The sequence below is a fragment of the Equus quagga genome, unplaced genomic scaffold (genome assembly GCF_021613505.1).
Source record: "Equus quagga isolate Etosha38 unplaced genomic scaffold, UCLA_HA_Equagga_1.0 220_RagTag, whole genome shotgun sequence".
Classification (NCBI taxonomy): domain Eukaryota; kingdom Metazoa; phylum Chordata; class Mammalia; order Perissodactyla; family Equidae; genus Equus; species Equus quagga.
Genome location: NW_025799647.1, coordinates 1,331,108 through 1,352,836, shown reverse-complemented (window position 1 = coordinate 1,352,836; position 21,729 = coordinate 1,331,108). Strand labels below are relative to the sequence as shown.

Here is a 21,729-nt window from a genome sequence, read left to right as displayed (position 1 = left end):
CTCAGGCTGAACCTCCAGAAACAGCAGGACAAGATTTCCCTATTCGGCTCTCCACAGAAATGCCTTCAGACAAGTGTGATTTAAACAGGCCCTCGGCTCTGCTGGGGGTTGATTTAGGAACCAATAGACAAAAAAGGTCTCTGTGTGTTCCATGAAACGGATACTGATGGTGTCATCCACTGCACAGCTCTCCTAAAATGGAAAAGCCCTCGGTGTTCAGTGCTTACAAAGTGTCTCTTTCCCACAAACTGCTATACTTCCTTTCACTAGGAAATAAACATAAGATCATCCCAATTTCCCCTTTTGTTTGGGCTGCCAGGAAGCTCGGAACTAGGGTCAGTGGTGACCTACAAAAACTAACTTCTAATTTAACATTGTTTTCTCAATGACCTCACCCCCATCCTGACAAAGCTCCAGATCTTCTAACTTCAATTTTAAAATTCTGTGAACCATTTAATGCGTTCTCCTCAAATGTTTTTGGAAAGTACACACAAACATATATTCATGAAACAACCTCTATACATGGACCTCACTTTCTTCAGGGCTGTGTAGCTATATAAGAAAAAATGTCTTTGAGAAAATGCCAAGTGGGAAAATAAAAAAGCAGAACTAAATTGTATACACACTATGATTACCCCTATCAAAATAATGCAGGCATGAGGATAAAAACAAAATAGGTTTCTGAAGATACAAATAGCTGTGTTTAGGTGAAAGGGTGAAAACGGTCACTTTTTGTCCCCTGAAGTTATCTTCTCAATTGTGGATGACGCAAGCAGGCAAGCGGAAGCTAGAAAAGCAGCGTCCCCTGGCCTCTCCCATGTCAGCCCCCAGGCTGCCACACTGGCAGGAGGGGACAGGCTATAGCCCCCATCTGGATCCTTAGGGACTGGAACCCAGAAGTGACAGTCTGCATTTCTTAGCATCTTGGGGAAGAAGCTGGTGCCCTGAAATCATAGCTGTTTGAGATTCCTGCCATCCCCTGTCAGTGGACATGTTCCGAGCCCTCCCTCACGGAAACAACAAACTGGATGCCTGGACACATGGCGGGGAGGGGCAAGGGCCCTGCCATGACCCCTGACTTCCAATGCCTAGGACTTGATTGGCACACTACTGACCCATCACCCTTCCAATGTCAGATCAAATGCCACCCCCCCTAAGCACCTTTCCTCATCCACCCGCAGAAACTAGCCCACGCCCAACCAACAGACATTCCCCAAAAGCTACACTTCTTCAAAACCCTCAGCCCACCTGAAACCGTCCCCTCAGCATCTGTCCAGCCCACAGGACCGCGAGCCCCCGGCCCAGCACAATTGCAGTTGGTGCGCCATCCACGAGCTCAGTGGCCAGCAGATCGGAAGGTTCAGCCCCTGCTGAGGGCCAAGGTTTGGCAGACCGGGCTAGAGGCTTCCTCCTGCCTCCACTGGAGTCAGGATCCCCAGGGTTCCCACAATGGCTGGCCTCTACTGCCTCTATCTCGTCTCTAATGACAACAGCCCACGTCAGGCAGAGAAGTGTCAGTGGTCCGAGGGGGAGCAGAGGCAGGGTCTGCCTAACCCTGGAGAGCAGCCAAGACCTCAGAAGTAGGCTGACTCATCACCTCGCAGGTGCAGAAAGCTCATTCCTTGCCAGGGCATCCTCGCAACTGGAAACCCACAGCAGGGACGGTTCCCATGGCAACGGGCCAGCACCTCCTCCACAGCCGCCTTCCTTGGAGCACCACTTGCCTGTGCCTACGGGTCACTTAACCTACCCTCCCCCAGCCTAAATCCTCTGAACGCAGAGTGAGGAGGGGCCTTGAAGGCCAGGCAAGGCAGAGCGGCCCTCCCTCTGCCTCCTTCTCACCCTCGAGTATACCTAAACACATTCAAGACCAGGACACTCACAACCTAACAGTTCATCCTTCTTTGGAAAGTTTGACTCTTAGAGATTCTGACCTAGCCTTCATCTCCCACACAACTCTCACCGAGTCCGACTTCCCCTTGGGCCTACCCCACGCAGCAAATCCAGCACAACCCTCTTCCACTGGGCAGCCTGGAGCTTTCTCCCACCAGCCAGCTTCCCACCCTTCTCCACCCTCTGCATGGCATCATACTGGTCTCTAATCCTCTCAACACGCAGTGCCCAGTTCAGACAGCCACGTGCTGAGCAGGACTCGGGACAAGCCGGGCATCCGCTCCTGCCCCGAAGATGGCCCAAGCTTGTCCCTCTGCTGACTCACCCTGTCCTCACTGTCACCCACCCTCAGGCCTTTCTCTCCAACTGCTCCCTGCCCACTCCTCCTTCATGCCAATCTCCTGCCCCTCCCTTCCCATAACCTGACTTTGCCTTCGCCTTCGGTGACACTATCCGCTTGGCCCACCGCCCCCACCTTCACCAACACCTGATTCACTCTTACACAGTCTCCATTTAACTTTTAGCTCACAGTATCAGCTCCTCCAGGAAGTCTTACCTGTCCCCTCCAAGGTGGGCTGGGGCCTCCCTTGGGCTCCCATCACCATACCACATGGGACATCTTTGAACTCAACAGGGAAATGCCAACTCACAGGTCTCTCACTTGCTGCCTCTTCAGAGGCAGGGGATCATGCACCTGGCCCTGACCTGGAAAGAGCAACTGCTTAACATGTTAAATCTGGGTGGGAAGCACCTGGGTATTTCTTTTACTATTCTCTGTACCTTTTCTTGTAAATGAAATATCATTAAAAAAAGAAATAGATGATCCACAGTAAATGTGAATCGAGTGGACGAACCATCATTGGCTGCAGTGCCTTCAACCCCAGGAGATGTTTGTCCATCTCAAGTGTCTGCTGAACTCATCCTACAACAACTTGCCTCCCCCGGAGCTGGAGCCCAGGGCCCCTGGTCAGTCACTTGAGCACCATGGGCTCAAACCCTCAGGTGAGCTCCTGCACCGTGCACGGCACAGTGGGCATGAGCCAGAGTTTTTATTCGCGCTAGAGGATCATTTCATCTCCACTTGCCCTTTTTCACTTGAGAAGTTCGTAGCCGTTCATACTAGCTCGCTAGTCTCACCGTAAATTAACCCAGATTAAATATGGCAGGCAGGCTCCGCTGCTAACTCTGGAAGCTGGGTAATGGGCACATGGGGATTCATTACACTATTCTCTACTCCTGTGCTTAAATTTTCCATAATAAGTTTTCTCCTTAATTCATTCCTTCAATGTTAATTCCAACATTCCTTAAGTGCCTACCACACGCCAGGCAGCATGGATAAAGAGAGAAATAAGAAACAATCTTCCCCATGAATTGATAACTTTATTAAGTTCTAACTTATCTGCTATCTTCTCCCTCCCTGCGAATGAAACACCTAAGGGCACTTGTGCCAGGAAGACAATGCTGACCTCCCCAAGGAACAAATAGCCAGGAGGGGCCTCAGGGACTGTGTCTTCCCAGCTCGCTCTACTCCACCTACCAGTGCGGTCTCCCCACACACGGGGGGCTCCCCCACTCAGTAAGTGGCTGCCGGGAGCCGAGGGTGGGCCTCAGGGCTGCTGCCAAGCTCACGCACCCACAGGAAACCACGGGCGGGCTGGGAGCCCCCAACTGAAAGGCAACTTTCCTCAAAGGGCAGGAGCCCAACGCCCTTCACTCTATCCTTACAACTCTTCCTGGCCCCGCTCAGTGCCAGGTACTAGGCCAGCTTCGGGGATAGAAATCAAAGTCATGTGGCTGTCCCTGACTTCAAGGGAATCACGTTCCTATTGACCGGAAATCCTTGGATTCAAATCCTAGCTCCGCCACTTACTAGCTGCAGGACCTAAGGCGAATTACTAAACCTCTCTGGGCCTCAGTTTTCCCAACTGTAAAATGGGGATACTGGCACCCACTTCACAGGGTTGTTGTGAGGATTACATGGCTTAGCACATGCAAAGTCCTTGTCCCAGTGCTTATATGTAAAAAGCTAACGGCAGTGCCAGGCACACAGCATTAGAAGAATTCATGTGTAAAACTTTTTTTTTTAAATTCACCAGGCTCCCATAGCCCCTGTTAACAGGTATAGGCGACAATGGGCACTGAAACACTCTTTGCAAAGAAGAAATCACAGAGGCAGGGCCAGATCCGAGGGACAGGCTCAGACTGGCTTCTGGCTGTCCTTGCCTCACTGCCTTCTCTTGCCTGAGCTTTTCTGAGCAATGCCCCAGCCACCGCCTAAGGGGTAAGAGAGGCCAACAAGCCTGTAAATGCTTTCCATCCGGCCTCGTCTCAGAGGAGAGGTGCCAGCAAAGCTCCTTCATCAGGGAGATGCTCCTAGCCTACCCGCACCAGGACGCTGCGGCCAGGCCAGGAGGTGTTCCGTTGCTGTCATTGTCTTGGGTTCTGTTTTTGTTCTTCTGAGCCAGCTGCCCCTTTTGCTCACTCCGGGCGTTAGGTGGCGTGACTCTCAGTCGGCTGTATACGAACCTTAGTGTGCTCTTTGACTTCTCAGAGTTTGACTCTCTCACTTGTAAATAGGACTAATACCGCCTACCTTCTTGCAGGGATGAACTAAGATTGTGTATGTGAAACAGGCAGCACAGGGCCTGCAACAAAGAGGGGAGACACTAGCAAGGCTGTTTCAGGGCGCAGGGGCCTGGAGCAGCTCTACAGACACGAGAGCAGCCCAGTCTTGACAAGCCCAGAGGTGCCCACTCTGGGGCAGCCAGCGGAGACCAAGCCAGGCCCCCTGTGCTCCCAGGGAGGGGAGGAAAGCCGCCGCCCTCAGACGGAGGGCCCAGCAGAGCCTCATCCCCAAAACCATCCGTGGGGGTGGCCAGGGCCTGGGGGGCCTCTGTGGGGCAAGAAGGAAAGAGAACAGACCTGGGGAAGAAAGGAGGGGGGCAAAGAGAAGTATGGACGGGGGATAAAAAGCCCCCATCAGGCCCTGAGCCGCCCCCACCTCCCCTGCTCAATACAGCGTTGGGACCTGCAGTGTTGGGGACCAGAGAGACAGCCACTTCCTGGTTCCCCAGGAATGTGTGTGTCGAGAGAGGTATCTGGGGCTTAAGGAGGTTGGAGGCCCAGTTCCATCTCTAGTGAGGAGCTTCTCTTCCCCAGTCGGGGCCGACGGGCACCAAGCAGGAGGGACCTGACAGAGAGGTGGCAGCCAGGGCAGTGGTTAGGAGGTGGCCTCTGGCCAGGCAGCTCTGGGTACAAAGGCCACAGCCCCACTCAAGAGCTCTGAGGGTTAGGCACATTATCTAATGTTGCTAAACTAATGTTGCTAAACCTCAGGCCTCAATTTCTTCTATGAAGTGGAGATGAAAATGTAACAGTATCTATTTCATAGCGTGGTTATGGTGATTCATGACACAATGTGTGTAACGGACTTAGCACAGGGCTGGGCGTGTGGTAGTTAAGTGTTAGCTGTCAACAACAGGACTAGGACCACGAGTGCCACCAGCACCACCTCCGCTTGTCCCTTTGGCTCATCTGTCGCTTCTCTCCTCAACGGCAATCTCAGGAGCCAGTCCCGGGAACACCTGAGTGCAAGGGCAGCCATACAAACGGCCGCCTGTCCATTGCCCCCTCCAGCCTGGCAGAGCACAGTGGGCCGTCAAGTATGACATTCACCTGAACCTGACCACCCACACACTAGCCAGACCCCAGCAGCTCCATCTGCCTCCAGAGCACGGAGGCTCACCCTGCCTGTGTGTCTGCAGGTGTTCTGGAGCCCACCCACAAGGATAACCACAGGAGATGATTTATGTGTGCCCAGAATAAACAGTCCCTCCCAAAACCAGCCCCACAAGGAACGCACTCATGGCAGAGTGTCCTTGGACACGTCAGATCACCACGATGGACCTCAGTCTCTTCATCTAAGAAGGCAGGGCCAGGTGACAGCATAGGTCCCTTCTGGCTCAGGCATTCAATGATTTGATTTCTTCAAACCACTACAGGGGAAAGGAGGGTTGGAGCTGGGTTCTAGGAGTAAACAAAGTGAAAGACAGGGCTACCTATTGACATCAGCCCCTTGGGCAGATTCCAGGCTGAAATCCTTGCTCCCTGGCTCTGACAGGAGTTTCTCCTATCCACTGAGCCCACAGGCAGGTCCCCTCCCTTCCTCTCACCAGGCCTGTGGGGCAGCCAAGCTGACACAAAGGACCACTATGAACGGTCTACCTGCAGTGGGCAGAGATGCTCTCCCCACTCCTGAGCCACCCCCAGGCATGCCATCACCTGGACCACACCTGGAGCATCCAGGCTACATGGCAGAGTTAAGGGACCCTTCACCAACTCCAAACAAGGCCTCCCCCGCTCTCCCCTCCCCAGGCACCTGACTTCCTGCTGGGCCACACCCCAAGCAGGCATTTTCAGAGTGAGAGGGCACTGCAGCACACAGGACTCTGGCTCCTCAGAGGGAAGGGAAGGGAAGGGAAGCTCATTCACCTGGCCCCACCCACGCCCTTCCCAGAGGGTGAGAACAAATTCCTGAAAGCTGAGGACACAGAAGACTCCTAAAGGTAAGAGTCTGTGTGTTAGCTGAAGAGTGACTTTCAGAGCCAGGCTGGGATGCCCAGGAGTCAACCTCAAGATGACCTCTGGAAGCGCCTGACTCTACTGAGGAACCCCCCACCCCAAGAGGACAGACACACAGAATGCCAGTGTTCACCCAGATCCCAGAGACCATCTCCATGTGATAATGCAAGGAAGCACCAGCACCACCCCAAAACCCAGCCCCCTCATTTTATAGGCGAGGATCAGGTGTGGCTTGTCCAGCATCACACAGCAGCCACAGGCAGCTCCTAGACAAGCCCTCAGGTCTCCTCCGGCCCAGTGCATAGTGCTTGATGCTCGACCGTTCTCCCTATTCCGACAGGACAGGGTCCTTGCAAGCCATTCTCTAGCCTAATAGTTCAAAAGGGACAGTCTCTCCACACCTACTCCTCTCCTATATGCCACCTCCTAAGGTCCCAACAGAAAGAGAGCAGGAGGCAGGTGGACCAAGGTCCTACTGGACTCCACATGCTGGTGAGCTGGAGGGTCTAAAGGTTCCGTCTGGTTCCACACCCCCCCAAGATGCTGTGGCTAAGGACAGCAGGCTGCTGATGTCCAAGACTTGAGAGAGAACCCCCAGCGCTAGAACTGGAAGAAGGAAAACTGAGCCCCAAGTCTTGGTTCCTTTGAGGTCCCCAACACAACCTTCAAGGTCCTCGACACAAGAGGACCGGAAACTCCCTAAGATTTTTCTGAAGTAGGGACCCCAGCCAAATGCAGTAAGGGCAGGGAGTAGAGAGACGTGTCTGCCCGAGCAGGACCTCAGGAGAGGAATCTGAAGTGGGCCACTAACCAAAAGGGAAAAAACCCAGCTGGACTGCCTAACAGGGAGCTGGGGGGCCTGCGCTGGCTCCCTGCCACCCTGCCATCAGACACCCTGGAGGGGGTGCCGAGCAGCATGGCAGAGCCTGAGGGCATCCCAGGCTGGGACCCCATCACCAAGCACAAGGCTGGCTTCCCTGGCCTCTGGCCTCCTCCTGACTCCAGGGCATGCCTCGGAGCCCTGCTCTGAGACCTGGATTCAGCCTCGTCACTGCAGCAGCCCTTGTAACTCAGGCCTTCGCCACCCAGCACCTCAGCATCTGCCAGGCATCTCCTGCTGGACTGTGGCTGCCACGTCCTTCCGAAGGCACCGCTATCACCGGTCACCACAACCAGAATTGGGGAGCACCTACCATGTGCCAGCAGGAGGCTCATGGCGAGTCAGCCGTGCTTGGGGTACAGGAGCCCATCTCCCTCACTAAGCCTCGGCCTCTCAAATAGAGAAAGAACACAGCTTTTTATTTATTTTAGGGGGAAGGGAAGGAGGTGCTAAGCAGAAAATACCAGCAAAGTCACAGTCAAACAGCCCCAACCCTTCCCCCTGCCTAGATCGACCTCCTCCACCACTAACTCCAACATGCAGCTCATGTGTTAAAAGTGCAGATTCTCAGGCCCCACCCCAGACCTACCTAATGACATCCTCTGAGGACAGAGCTCCACGATCTGTGTTTTCACAAGCCCTCCAGGATGCACACTGAAGTTTGAGACCATTGTCCCACCCCACAAACCACCCCTATCCTTCTAGGCGTCAAAGCTGGTATGAGTGTCTCTAGATCCCAGTGGCACAGCCTCCAGGAGCCCCGGATAGTGGAGTCCTTACTAGGGGGCCCAAGGAGACCCCACAAACCCACCTTCCATCATACAAGGAGCCCCACGCCTGTCACAGATCAGTGGCACCCCGAGAACCCTCCAAACATCCTCAGAACCAAGTTTCACAGCAGTGTCCAGAGCAAGTGTGACAAGGGCTGCAAAGAGGCTGCCCTTCCCGGCCCTCTCTCCAGCCCACCCTCGACCCAGGTACTAAGTGAGCCAGGCGGGGGCTGAGTGGCCCAGAGCCAGGGGAGAAGGAAGAAAGGGCCAGAGCCAGGAATCCCAGGGGGGACAGGGAGACCTAACTAGAATCCCACTGGCTGCCCCTGGGGCCCAGCCAAGAGGGGCCCCACCATGGCTCCCCACCTCCGGCCTCTTCCAAAACGCTATGCACAGAGAACGACTAACTTCCAAACGCTGCAAGATGCCACTGTGGGATATAAAATATAAATCCATGTAGAAGCATTCCCAAACTCACAGCGGCTTTCCATCACTGCACACTTACTTCATCAAGAAGCAATGAAAGGGCAGATGCCACCCTGGAGGAGGGAAAACGGCAAAGTGGTGTGAGTCTCGAAGAAGCTAACTCATGATTCTCTAAGAAGCGAACTCTCAGAGCCCCAGAAAGAGGGTAGCAGGCAAGGGTGCAGGCACCCCCAGGCGACAGGAGCCAGGGGCCAAAAAGACTCAAGGGACGAAAGAAAACAGGAATCCGAGACCTGCTGCTCCCGCCCTCGCTCATCAGACACGAGCAAGGCTTGGGACTCTGACAGGACGCAGAGGGGCGGGTATGACACAGGGAGCCTCCCGAAGTGGCAGGAAGCCCAGCTCCTGATGCCCCCAGCCACATGTAAGCGGCTGTGTGACCCCTCCAGGCCTGTCGTCTCATCCACAAAACAAGGGGCCCAGTCGGTCTCGACAGCTCCAGGATGCGGGAGAGGCGAGAGGAGAAAGGGCGGCATGCACACCGCTATGCTGGGTATGACACCATTTAGGTAACGTTATCAACAGGTGCAAACATGCAGACCACAACACAGGCAGGAACTATATAAATGTCCACTTAGGAATAGAAACACCACACCGGACAGTGGTTGTTTCCTGGCAGCGAAGGGAAGAGGACTGGGGAGGAACTCTGGGGCCTCAGCGCTGTCTGTAATGTTCATGGTCTTCATGTAGTGGCCTCAAGAGCGAAATTCTAGAAATAACGGCTGTAACCGCCTGAGCCTCTGCAGGCCTTTCCAAATTTCCTCACCTCCAGCTAAACCGCCTCATCAGGGTGTTGTGAGGATTAAATGAGTTAATATCTGTGAAACACTTAGAAACGTGCCCGACCCATGGCACAGGCCCAGGTTAGTTCACGCGGCCGTCGGCGATGGATGCTCAGCTCCATATTCCCAGACACATTCGTGGGCCTCAACTGGGCCTTCTCCTGAACCAGCAGCTTCTGTGGAAAGGGAATCTGGGGCAGGTCCCCCAGCCAGGCACCCCTGGGCTCCACTGTGGCCTCACTACCTGTGCCAACCAGCCCAAGAGGGGGTTCCAGACAGGCCCACTGAACTGAGACCCCAGTGTGACATTCCCTAATTTTTTAAAAAGCTGATTACATATAGTGAACCTCTAAATTTACTATTGCTTAACTTTAAAAAAAAAAAAATAGGTGGCTTTCACTGAGGCTAAAGTTTGCAATATTATCCACATTTCTAAAGAGAGGCCTCAGGGCTTCATGCCTGCAGAGATGCCTCCCAACGGTCCCAGCCAGAATCCAGGATGAAGGGCAGGAAACCAGGGGTCTGGCCCCGCTTCCCCTGCTCCGGGAAGGCAGGACTCACGGGCCGCCTGCCCCACCCCCCAGCTCCCAGAGCCAAGTCTGGAAAAGCACTTTAGGTTCCTGGAAAGAAAGTCCTTTCCGAAATATCGGGAACTCTACTGGAAAGTGCCATTATATATTATCTGGAGGATGTCTGCCGTGTTTGAAAGGGAGCTGCTCTGTGCCAAAGGCAAGGCAGAAGCCAAAAACAACAGAGGGGCTTCTCAGAGCCACACACACACACACACACACACACACACACACATGCATTCACGCTGACACACGGCCACTCACAGACCTGGACAGAGGAGGGGTCCAGACAGCGGGACCTTGGCAAAAGCTGCTGCCCTCCCCCCGACCCTGCCCCACCAGGCTCTCACACTGGGGGTGGTAGGTACCCCATTATCTGGTGTTGGGGCTTGGAAGGATTAAAAGCCCCACTGCCCTGTCCATCCCCAAACCACAGGCTATTCCATGTGGACATTTCCACGTGGGACATAAGGAGAAGAGATCGAGTCTGACAGCAACAAGCCCCCCACCCACAGGCAAGGCTCACCGCCTCTCTCCCAAGACGCAAAGCCAAGTTCCATCAGGAGCCCTGCCTGAAGGAGGCCACCCACCTCGATGGTCCCTCCCTCGTGTCATTTCACCTACAGACGATTTGAAAATAGAGCTCAGCAGCACTCGACTCTACTCCCATCGGTTATAATCAGCTTTACAGATGGCTTTCACAAAATAAATCTTCAGTCCCATAAAAATGCTCCCCTGCAAGTCCTGGCCTGGCCTCAAATCACAGGCCTGTGACCACACTCTGAACAGCCCCACAGCACCAGCCACCACGAAACAGGAAAAACAAGGTGGAGAGAAGGCAGCTTGTCAGAAGGGCTCCCCTCCCCCCAGTGATGGCTGTTCTGCCCTCAGCTGAACCACTTGGGGCCTTTGATTTAGACCCTGAGCCACCAGGTTCAAAATGGGGTCAGAAGGGCACCCAAAAGTCATACCCCAACTGAGGCCCCCAGACGTTCCCTCACCGACTTTCTGAACAGTCTCAAGGCTTAAACAAGAGCCTCCAACTCTGGGTTCATATGCACAGGTTCTTACTCTCAAAACAAGCACTAGGCCTCAGCCACCCAGTTCAAGGCCGGTTAGGGTCCCCTGGTGACGAAGCAAGGGGAAGGCCGAGCAGGTGAAGCTGAAGGATCAGGAGCAGTGGAGGGGGAGGGGACGCACCTGAGTCTTAAAGCAGGGAAGCAGTCCCGAAAGCTGGGATCAGCTCCAGAGAGGGCACAGGGACACACGGGGCCCTCCAGCTCCAGGGACCTGAGTCTGTTCCCAACAGTCACTCATTCTACTAAAACGTGTGGAGAAACACAACTAGCATCCTCCACTACCATTTCAACCAAGGAACCTCTGCCAGACCCACGCCCACCCCCTTGGCTTCGAGACCCTCCAGGCAAAGACCTGGATTCAAAACCCACTCTCCCCTCTTCAGGCCTCGGGAGAGACTTGACCTTTCTGAGCCTTACTTGCCCTGTCTATGAAATGGGGACAAGACCTCACAAGTGTGCCCGCCACGGTTAACGGAGAAAACCACATGTGAAAGCATAAATGTTAAAAATCATGAATCACACAATGAGTACTTGATTATATACCATCTAGAGTTGTTCCTTATTATTTCATAAGCCTTGTCTCTCAATTAAAACATGAATTCCAAAACAGCAAAGAGTGTGTCGGTACTTCTGGTTGAGTCGAGTTCCAGGGTCAATCTGCCAGGGTTCATTCATAACCTGGCTTACTAGCTGGTCAATCTTGGTCAAGTTACTTAACCTCTCTGAGCCTCAACTTCCCTGTCTATAACAAGGAAAATAACAGTACCTTCTGCAAAGAGTTGTTTGACAGACTGAGGTCATCCAAACCAGGCAACCCTCCATCAGTGTGAACTGTTAGTCTTTTTACTTATTTTGGGAACAAAGACACTCTTAATAAATACTGTTTGGTTGGTTGTTTGATATAAAACAGATAACTCTCCCTTCCAGCCTTCCTTCTCTCATCTTCTCTTCCTTTCCCAGGAGGTGGACAGTATTTACATTACCTCCCAGATGCTGGGCTTGTGAAATGCTTTAAACCAAAATGAAAGGTTCCCTTTAAGGACCAAGGGTACCAGCACCTCCATTCCCAGCCCCTTCTCACTCTGCAGATGCAAGCCCGTTATTCCACATCCCTATGCTCAGGATCTTCATCTATCAAGTGTGATCATCCCACACGCCTTACAAGGCGGTTGTGAATGTTAAATGAGGCCGCCAACAGAACACATCTAACACAGAGGCCACGTCCCCCATCCTGGACCCCGTGGGTGACAGGCCTGGAGAGGACTCCACAACCTCTCAATGAAGAGCAGACACCAGCCCAGAAGTAGCCCGCTGTAACCAAGGACCAAGCAGGCGGTTTCCAGGGTAACAGCATCCTCTGCATCTACTCCCCATTTCCATCCCCGGCTGCCTTTTATTCTCCTCCCGCCCCTGTAGTGGGCCAAGTCACCTTTTCCCACTATTGCTAGGCAACCTCAGAGTGGTGCAGCTGCCTCCCCGGGGGAGGACCCTGGCCCTCCCCTCCCCTCCACATGTCTGGGGCCCTGGGGAAAGCTGCCCCATGTGGACCACCCCACCTCATTAACCCCAGGAATGGCAGAAGGTGAGCAGCAATCACAGGCCAACAGGGTCTATGGACGCAGGTCCAGTGGGACTCGGTCTTGGGGAAATGAGGAAGCTCCCCCAACCCAGCCTTCACTTTGTCTGTGCTTATCTGTCATCTGTTCTTACACAGCTTCCAGGAAAAGAGTCACCTCGTGCCTTTTATGAAAGCTGCCCTTCTGGATTATTTTCCTATTCTCTTCTCCCACTCTCTCACCATGAACCTGGACCCCTGACCTTAGAGCAAACAGTGAGCAAGAGAGAAAAGGTGGACACACACATGAGAGGAAGCAGGACGCACCAGAAACTCCTGAGAGGGGCTTGGCTGGGGGAGCTGGGATGTCAGGCGACTGTCATTTTCTTCTATTACTTAGCATTCTCTGAGGTTTTTTTAATTGAGATATATTTATTATACCATCAAAGTCACCCGTTTAAAGCATACAATTCAGTGCTTTTTAGAATATTCACAAGGTTGCACAACCACCACCACTCTCTAATTCCAGAACATTTTCCTCACTGGGTTTTGTCTCATCTTTGGTTTGTCTTGGGTTACACGTTCCTAGACACGCGAGCATCTGTTTTATAAGCAGCAGAGCAAAGTGGTGAGGAGGCAAAGGCAGGAGCCACGCTGCCCGGCTTCGGACCCCAGCTCCACCTCCTGTGGGCTGTGCGATCTTGGAAAAGCTAAGGAGCTGCTCTGAGCCAGCTCTCTCACCTGTAACATGGGGTAACAGGAGTACCCACCTCATAGGATTAGATGTGTTAATGCATAGAGAGCGCCTAGGACAGTGCCTAATACTCAGCACGTGCTCAGCAAGGGTGAGCCACTATGATTATTAGCAGAAAATTTTTTTCACTTTAAAAATCCAGTCATAGGGGCCAGCCCGGTGGCACAACGGTTAAGTTCACACGTTCCACTTCTCGGCAGCCCAGGGTTTGCCGGTGCGGACATGGCACCGCTTGGCAAAAGCCATGCTGTGGTAGGCATCCCACATATAAAGTAGAGGAAGATGGGCACGGATGTTAGCTCAGGGCCAGTCTTCCTCAGCAAAAAGAGGAGGATTGGCACTAGTTAGCCCAGAGCTCATCTTCCTCAAAAAAAAAATCCAGTTGTGCTCCTGGCTCTGGTCTGGGAAGATGGCCCTGCCCAGGCTGCTGGGGACTGCCATAGTTTCTGCTCATTCGTCTGGGAGGGGGCTAAAGCTGGACTAAGACTGTGCCTCTCCCACTCATCCTCTCTGCCATCAATGGCACCATCTGGGGTGGCTGAATGGGGCACACAGAGGGGACAGGTTGGGTTCATGACTGTTGCCCACGTGTTTTGGGGCCTTTGCATCACTACATCAGCCTCATGGTGCCCCAGATTTGGAGATGCTGCCAGATAATCCCCAGCCAGGACATAAGGGGAGAGCCAGCAAGAGAGGGCAGAGAGCGCCTGAGCAGCCCTCTCCGTGCATCTACCCCCCACCTGCGGAGAAGGAAGAATTACGCCTGGGAACCAGGGAGAAGTCTTGGCCACGTTGAGAGGAAAGTGGGCTTCCAGGGTGGCTCCCGCGCCCAGCACTCCCACGGCTCCGTGCCTCAGACAGGGCCTGGTTTGGACAATCAGTACATAGCAAGACACTGGCACCCCAGCCGATGGAGACAGAACCCAGGGCTGGTTCTGTCATGAGTGTGAGTCTGACTGGGGGACCCAAGTCTGACCAGGACTATGGGACCAGGCTGAGGGGGTTTCCTCTGCCAGTGGCCTCCCAGCCATGACCTCTCTGGGGAGCTCCAGACTAAACTGTCCAAATCATCTCCAGCTGTGGGCTCCAGGACGCCCTCCCCCAGTGTTCTTGGTGAGTAACCCAGCCCAGCTCACAGGGCCCTTCCTGCAGAGACGGGGGCCCACTGACCACACTCAGAAGGGACAAAAGCCAGGCCAGCAGGGAAGGCACCTCAATACCACAGCCCCTCAGGCACACACCAGGTCCCATGGGTTGGTTACACTTGGGGGCAGCTCAGGGAGGTGGGGGAGGGGAGTAGATGGCTACAATGGTCCCAATACCATCTGTACAGAGGTGTGGCGCTCCAGGGCCTGGCCTGTGAGTTGTGCAAACAGCCTGGCCTCTCAGAAAGGGGAGAGGGACAAAGAGAATGGGAAAGAAGGACGATGAGCAAGAAGGATGCAGGAGCGGGGGGTCCCCAGCCTGCAGCTGCTTGCAGGCCCCTGCATGGACAACTCCCTGTTGCCCCCTGCTCTGCCCTTCCCATCTTCGGCCCTCTCCCCTACTACCCTACCCTCCTTTGCACACTCACACTCACACACGCACACACACATGCAGCCTCACTGCCAGGGACAGGGGAGGCTTCACAGCAGAGCCTTCAAATCCTGTCTGTCCTGAGACGCAACACAAATGCCACGACTCTTCACCTCCTCCACCTCCGCAGGCGCAGTGCTGGCTCCTGCCCTACAGCGGCCAAGGCGACGCCTCTGGCCACTACTGGCGCACCTTAGTGTGACTTTCTAGTCCCTCTCCACTTAAACGATCCCACATGGTGGAGATCTGATCCCTAATAGGGATTCTATCAGCATTCACTGATTGACTCCACAAGGAGAAAGCGTCAATGGTCTCACATAAGGACTAGAAGGTGAAGGATCAGAGACGTTGGGTCTTCCCTAGAGACACACAGTAGCTGGTCTGTGGCTAGGTCATGTCTCAGGCTCGGGCAGCCCTGCCCTGGCTCTAGACCCTGGCTCTTGTGACAAGCCTGCAAGCCAGGTTTATGGTTTGTGGCCACTGGCCAGGCACCCAGCCCCTGGCCTTCCTGGAGATGGAAAGGGGAGGCCCAAGTCCCAACCACAAACCTCAAACTATAGGACGCCTGTTTGGCTTGACCTCCTCACACTCAGAACCACCCCACAAAAAGGGTCCCAGGGGTCAGGGCCTCCTCCCACCCCCACCACGCTGAGCACAGCCTTGGCAGCCCCTCCTCAAGAAGTCAGACTTCAGAGTTTCTTCCTTCCCCTTTTGAAAAGGCTGATAACCACGGTGCTGCAGGAGCCTGTTGGTCTCTTACTCCTATGACAACAGCCCCTCGAGGTCTCATCCTTCTTCAAAACTGGAAAATCTGGTTCCCAGTGGCTCCAGGCCTTCTCACACCTGTCTGTCCCAGGGCAGCGTCAGTGCAGCCAAAAGCAGCGCCACCTGCCCAGTCCACGGCCCTGAGGCTCTGGCCCATCCATCTCTCCTTCAGGCTCTGTGCATCGCCAGCCATCAGAGCACCTGCTCTCAGCACACCCACACGGGACAGGTTTGGAGAGGAAGCAGCTGTAACAGGTCCTGGAGTAAAGCCCTCAGCTATTTAACGGTGAGGCCCGAAGACACGGCGGGGTTGTCTCTTTTAGAGGAAATTCATACTCTAGGCTCATTTGCCCTGTGCTCTAACAAGCTGACAATGTTTTTAAGCACTTTAACATTCACCTCTCCATCCTGGATCTCCAAGAAGCAGAGAAGGGGGGCAAGGGATCCTACAGCCTTCCAGAGGGGAAGGCACTGAGCAACCAGAGAGGTGAAGCAACACTGAATGAACCAGAGCTGACTTCAGGGTCAGAGGTCAAGGAGAACTCCCACGCACTCCTAGGCAATCTTGGCTCCTTCTAAGATGAGTTTATATACTGCACCTTATCTCAAAGCACATCGGGTAAAGGCCATATAAACTGTGGTTCCTGAAAACAGTTAACATTTATTGAGCACTCACCATCTGTCAGGTGCTGGGCTAAACTCCCTCCATACATTACTTAGTTTAAACCTCCACTCAACCATATCAGGCAGGAATGATGATTATTCCCATTTTCCCCCTGGCATCATCAGGCACAGAGCAGGTAAGTGACTCACCCAAGAGCACAGAGCTAGTCAGCAGACGGGCCAAGATTTGAACCGAGTGTGTCCACAGCATGTCCATCTGCAGAGCCAGGGTACAGCCCCAGAATGGCACGGTTTGCCTAGAGTGTAAAGCCCGTCATCCCTGTCTCCACCCCCAGCCTGGGGCTGAGAGCCATGCATGATGCCATTCATCCAATTAGTCAGCACTGTTTCCTGACCACCTACTACAGACCTGAGCCTGTGCTAGGCACTAGGGACCCGGCAGAGAACAGAACAGGCTGGCCTCCCGCCCCAGGCGAGCAGGACTGTCAGGATGGACACGAGCCAGTTCCCTCCTCCAGCAGGTTTTACTCTCACCGGCCTCGCCCTGCTCTGGGAGTCCTAACCGTTGGGGTGGGCGAATGCGCTGCTCCTCCCCAGGTAAACCCAGCTCCAGCTGGCCTCCCTTATCAGCGGCCTGGGTTAGCTCCTGCGATGGTCTTGCAGTCCAGCAGGGGCTTTAAACAAGGCCGCCCCTCTTCCTGCCACCTGGCTCTGCGTGGGTGCAGACTCGGGACCGGGGCCTGTCTACAACCACCTTCATCGACCTGCCAGAGCCGCCTCTCTGTTCAACACCCATTAGCTCAACAAATACTGACTCAACTTCTCCAGAGAAAAAAACCCCACAGCTGGCACCTGTGGGAATACACGTTAAACCAGAGCCTCCAGGATTTAAGGGAGAAGAGACAGAGAATAACATTTAACAGGAGAAACTGCCATTTTACATATTTTCACCTGTCAATCCAGCGAGGGGGAGGGTAGGGGGAAGGACGTGCTCCTTGTTATAAACAAGGAATTGGAGGCTGAGAGTGGTTAAGGAACTTGCCCAAAGTCACAAGCCTGAAAGTGGAGTCAGCATGCTCCTGGAAATCTATGCTCTCTCCAGCCTGCCTGACACTCAAGACACACACACACACACACACACACACACACACACGTAAGGGTGTGGGCAAGATGCATGTGAGGGAATAAACTGAGGGCCATGTCATCCTGAAAGGATGGGTACAGACCTGCTGGCCCTAGAAAAGGTGGCTTGAGAGGTCAGCCTCGAAGGTCAGGAAGATGGTGAAACCATAACTCCCCTAATGCACAGCAGCCTGCGCCTGGAGGCAGGGAGTCCAGCCTGCCGAACTCTGCACTGGTGCATTCTCTGAAGGGACAAGCCACGGCCAAGCCATGCAGGCTCTTGAGTCATGCCTCCCACCTGCACAGACTTCTACCTGAATCACCATCAGGACTCACCACTCACCAGGGAAGTACTTCCTACCGCTCCCTGAGAGGGTGGGCAGGGCAGGAATGCGGCCCATTTACAGAGAAGGAAACAGAACGGAAGTGCCACAGGGACCTCATTCAGTGCCCTATCCTCAGCACCTGAACCATGCCTGGCACACAGTAGGTCTGAGAAAAGTATTTGTTGAATAATCTAATACCAGCTCAGAGAAGTGAAATGACTGGCCCAAAGTCTCACCAACAGTGGTGGTTGCACGATGCTAAAAGCAGGGTCTTCTGCCTCCCACCCAGCGGCCTTTGTATCCCACTGCGCTGTCCTCCTCCCCCGCGCTCACTCTCCTACCTCTATCCGGAATGGCCGGCCTCTGTCCACTTGTGGGCTCTGGCCCCACTCAACCCTCGCCTCCCGTGGCCAGCAGAGAGGGTGTCAAAAGCAACAAGTCACTTTAGGTCTGATCCTCCAGGTGTGATACCACTTCCTTATATCCCTACCAGCCCTGAAATTTTCAGATGGGGAAACTGAGACCTATCAAGGTAACATAAAGAATTAACGGTAGAGGGCCAGCCCAGTGGCACAGCGGTTAAGTGCTCACGTTCTGCTTTGGTGGCCTGGGGTTCGCTGGTTCAGATCCTGGGTACAGACCTACACACCACTTATCAAGCCATGCTGTGGCAGGTGTCCCACACATAAAGTAGAGGAAGATGGGCACAGATGTTAGCTTAGGGCCAATCTTCCTCAGCAAAAAGAGAAGGATTGGTGGCAGATGTTAGCTCATGGCTAATCTTCCTCAAAAAAAAGGAATTAATGGCAGAAAAAAAAAGCCTTGGATTTTCTGAGTCAGGTCCAGAGCTTGTGCCGTGAGGCCCCCATGCCTCCATTGACCCCACCAAAGCAGATGTTGGCTCCCCATGGTCCAGAGATCCTTGCAGGCTCTGGATGCCAGGCTCAGATTTCCTGCCTCCCTCACCAACAGGGGAAAATGGAGGGGAAGCTGTCTGCCCTGAGCATGGCTGCATCCCAGCCCCACCGGCACCAGGAGGGACCCTTGGCTGGTTACTTCCCCCTGTGACCTCATTTCCAGTGCCTGGCCCACAGAGCTGCTGGGAGCTGCTGAGACTAGAACAGTGCCTGGCACACAGCAGCCAATGCCAGCTCTCAGAACTGTTGAGTTTGCCCCCTAGATAACCAAATTTCCCAGATGACCTTGTTCCCACCTTGCTGTCCAGAGTCAGTTTTATGAACATACACGCACGCACACACACACTACATAGTTTTTCTCCCCAACTACATTTAATACATTCATTCATTCGATAATACTGACTATTATGCTCAGTGCTGGGGAGACGAGTTTCTGCCCCCAGGAACTTAGTCCCACGGGCCTTAAAAGGACTAATTCCTAATTCTTGGGCAGTCCTGTCACTCCTGCCCCAACTAGGCACACAGTAGGTGCTCGTAAACAGCGATTTCTCCTCTTCTACGCTTCATGGGAGATCCCAAGACATCCACTACCCTAATCCCACCCCTCCTGTCCCAATTTAAAATCTATTCTCAAGAAGGCTTCACCTTAAATAAAAAAAGAGCCCCCTGCCTTGTCCTCACGGAATCTCCAAATCACCCACTCCATTTTCAGCTCCAACAGCCCAACTGTCCCAGGAAATAAGTCGTGTGAGAGGGGGGCTGTCACAGCCTGTCCCCCAGCTCTCCCTGAGAGGCCGACAGGAAGAGGGGGAGGGGTGTTTAAGCAACTGCCACAGTGCAAAGAAGCCAGCATCTTCCGACGTCGCCGAAGAGGGCTGGGCCGGCAGCAGCGGCGCCCGGGTCTCAGGTCGCGGGGCTCTGAGGAAGCCCTTCGTGCGTGTGTTTTAAATTACCTCTGCCTGTCTGACGAAGTGAGTAAAGGGCGCCGTTTCAGGCTTAGGATTCCTGAGTGAGCTAATACAGGATGCCTTTGGCTGAAAAAAAAACTTCAGTCGGCTCCCTAAACTCCCCCCCTTTTAAGTTTAAAAAAGGGAATGAATGTTACCATTTTTGGACATGAGCGTTCTCCCTCAAGCCCAGCCCTAACCGCACTATCCAGAGGGACGCGCCATCCTGTCCCCCCCATTCCCAGATCAGCGGGCGGGGGTGGAGGAGGATAAAATGAGGAGGGACCGGATGGGAGCGGGCAGCGAGGGGGGGTGGGGGGGTGTTAGGGTACGTGGCCGCCTGGGGCAAGAGCTCACCGCGCAGTCAGGAAGCAGAGGCAGGGTTGGGGCGCCCTCCCCACCCCCAAAAGAGAGTGGTTTCTGACCTCTTCCTGCCACTAGCCACTGTGCCCGGGTCCCATTGCCAGCTCCGAGGCCAGCCCCCGTGGCGGAGCGCGCACCCGGCCTGGGACGCGGCTGGGTGGCCAAGTAGGGATCCCGAGAGAATGACCCCAAATGTCCCCGGAGACAATCCCTTGCTCTGGAGCCCCTCAACTCAGATCAGGTTGCCAAAATTCTCTTTCTCCTTAGCAATGAGCTGGGGTCGGAGGGGCAGGTCGCAGACGCCAGCCCATCTCCGCTCGCAGCTACCAACCCGCTGCGTTAAGCAATAAAACGGTTTGCCGTCCTGACGCCGCCCCCACAGGGCCCGCTGGGGAACCCGCGTATGTCCCCCGGTTTTCTCGGCCCCAACACCACTCCAGCAGGTCCACCTCCAGGCAGACCTGGGAGCGGCTGCCAATCCCTCCAGCCTGGGGGCTGGGAGGCTGAGAGTCCCGTGCAGCTTGTCCCCTGCAGACACCCAGCCCAGGGCAGCCCAGGAAGCGCGCTGCCACCGCACGCCGTTTGAAGAGGCAGCCAAGGGGCGGAGAAGGGAAAGGAAAATCGATCCGAGCAAACAGCCATGGAGCTGGGGGCTCGATCCCAGCCTCTCGAGCAGCGCCCCCACGCGCTGCCCCCGCCGGGATGGTGAGGCTGCAGCCGGGTGGCCTGGATCCCGCGCCCCAAGGCGACCTGCCCGCCGGCGGCCCCACCTCCTCGCCCTCGGGCTCGGCGTTCGCGGGCTCCGGGGCAAGGGCTCTCCCCCTTCCGCCCGGCGCCTGTAACCCAACACCCCACCTCGCAGCGGCCGCGCAACACCCGCCCCCGCTCGTGCGCGCCTGGAACCCGTTCGGAGCTTGCAGCCGCGAGCCCGGCGGGCGGAGCGGGCGGGGCGGGGGTCTGCAGCGGGCTGGGGCGGTTGCTGACCTTTCTCTGCTGCTTCTCCCAGGCTGGGTCCAGAAGCAGGTCTCGATCCCAGTCCTCTTCGGGCTGCATGTAGTCGTTGGTTTGCTGGGAATCATAATGGTCCATGATGGTGCGCGCGTGCTAGGGGCTGGATTTCTTCCTCCACCTTCTCTCCGGGCGGCGGCGGCTGCTGCTGCTGCTGCTGCTGTTGCCCCGGCGTGGAGACGGAGTCGGCCGGGTTGGGCTGGGCTGGCGGGGCCGGGCTAGCTCCCCTGCGCCCGGTTCCGCCGCGGCGCTGCTCCCGAAGGCGGCTGCTGGCTGCGGCGGCGGCTTGAGCTAGCAGACTGCTGGCCTCGGGGCCGGCTCTCGAACCTAATCTCCACGCACACTGAGCGAGACGGACACACTCGCTCTGCGGGAGCCGAGGCGGGCGGGGGCGGAGAGAAGGGGCAGAGCCCTCCCGAGGTTCTCCATTGGCCAGGCCGAGTTGCCCAAACTTCCCCCCATCGCCTCTCATTGGGAATTCCTGGCATCCATCAGCCGGGCCGCGGCGCATATAGGTGGACTGGGCTGCCCCCGCCCGGCGCGCACGCCCCCGCCCACTCCCCGGATTCCCACTCCCCCGCGGCTCATGTGACACCAGCTTAAGCTGAACGGGACCGAAGCCGGGAGCCGCCTCCCCGAGTTCGGGGACCGAGCGGCAGTGCGCTCAGGAGCCCCAGGAGCCGCCGAGGCTTGGACGCGCTCGCCGCCCGCTGGCAGGCCCTGAACTCGGGCG

The 21,729-nt window shown here is 55.2% G+C and overlaps 1 protein-coding gene across 2 annotated transcripts in view; it reads right to left on the bottom strand.

Moving 5' to 3' along the window:
- Positions 1-21,400, bottom strand: part of LOC124233751 (alpha-actinin-1) — a 94,662-nt gene extending 73,262 nt beyond the window's left edge. Inside the window, exon 1 of one of the 2 annotated variants that reach the window (XM_046650924.1) lies at positions 20,973-21,400. In XM_046650924.1, coding sequence (XP_046506880.1) covers positions 20,973-21,077 — 105 coding nt within the window. In that variant the 5' untranslated portion in view covers positions 21,078-21,400. The remainder of the gene's footprint in view (positions 1-20,972) is intronic. The other variant, XM_046650923.1, reaches the window with a different exon arrangement.
- Between the last annotated feature and the right edge of the window lie 329 nt (positions 21,401-21,729).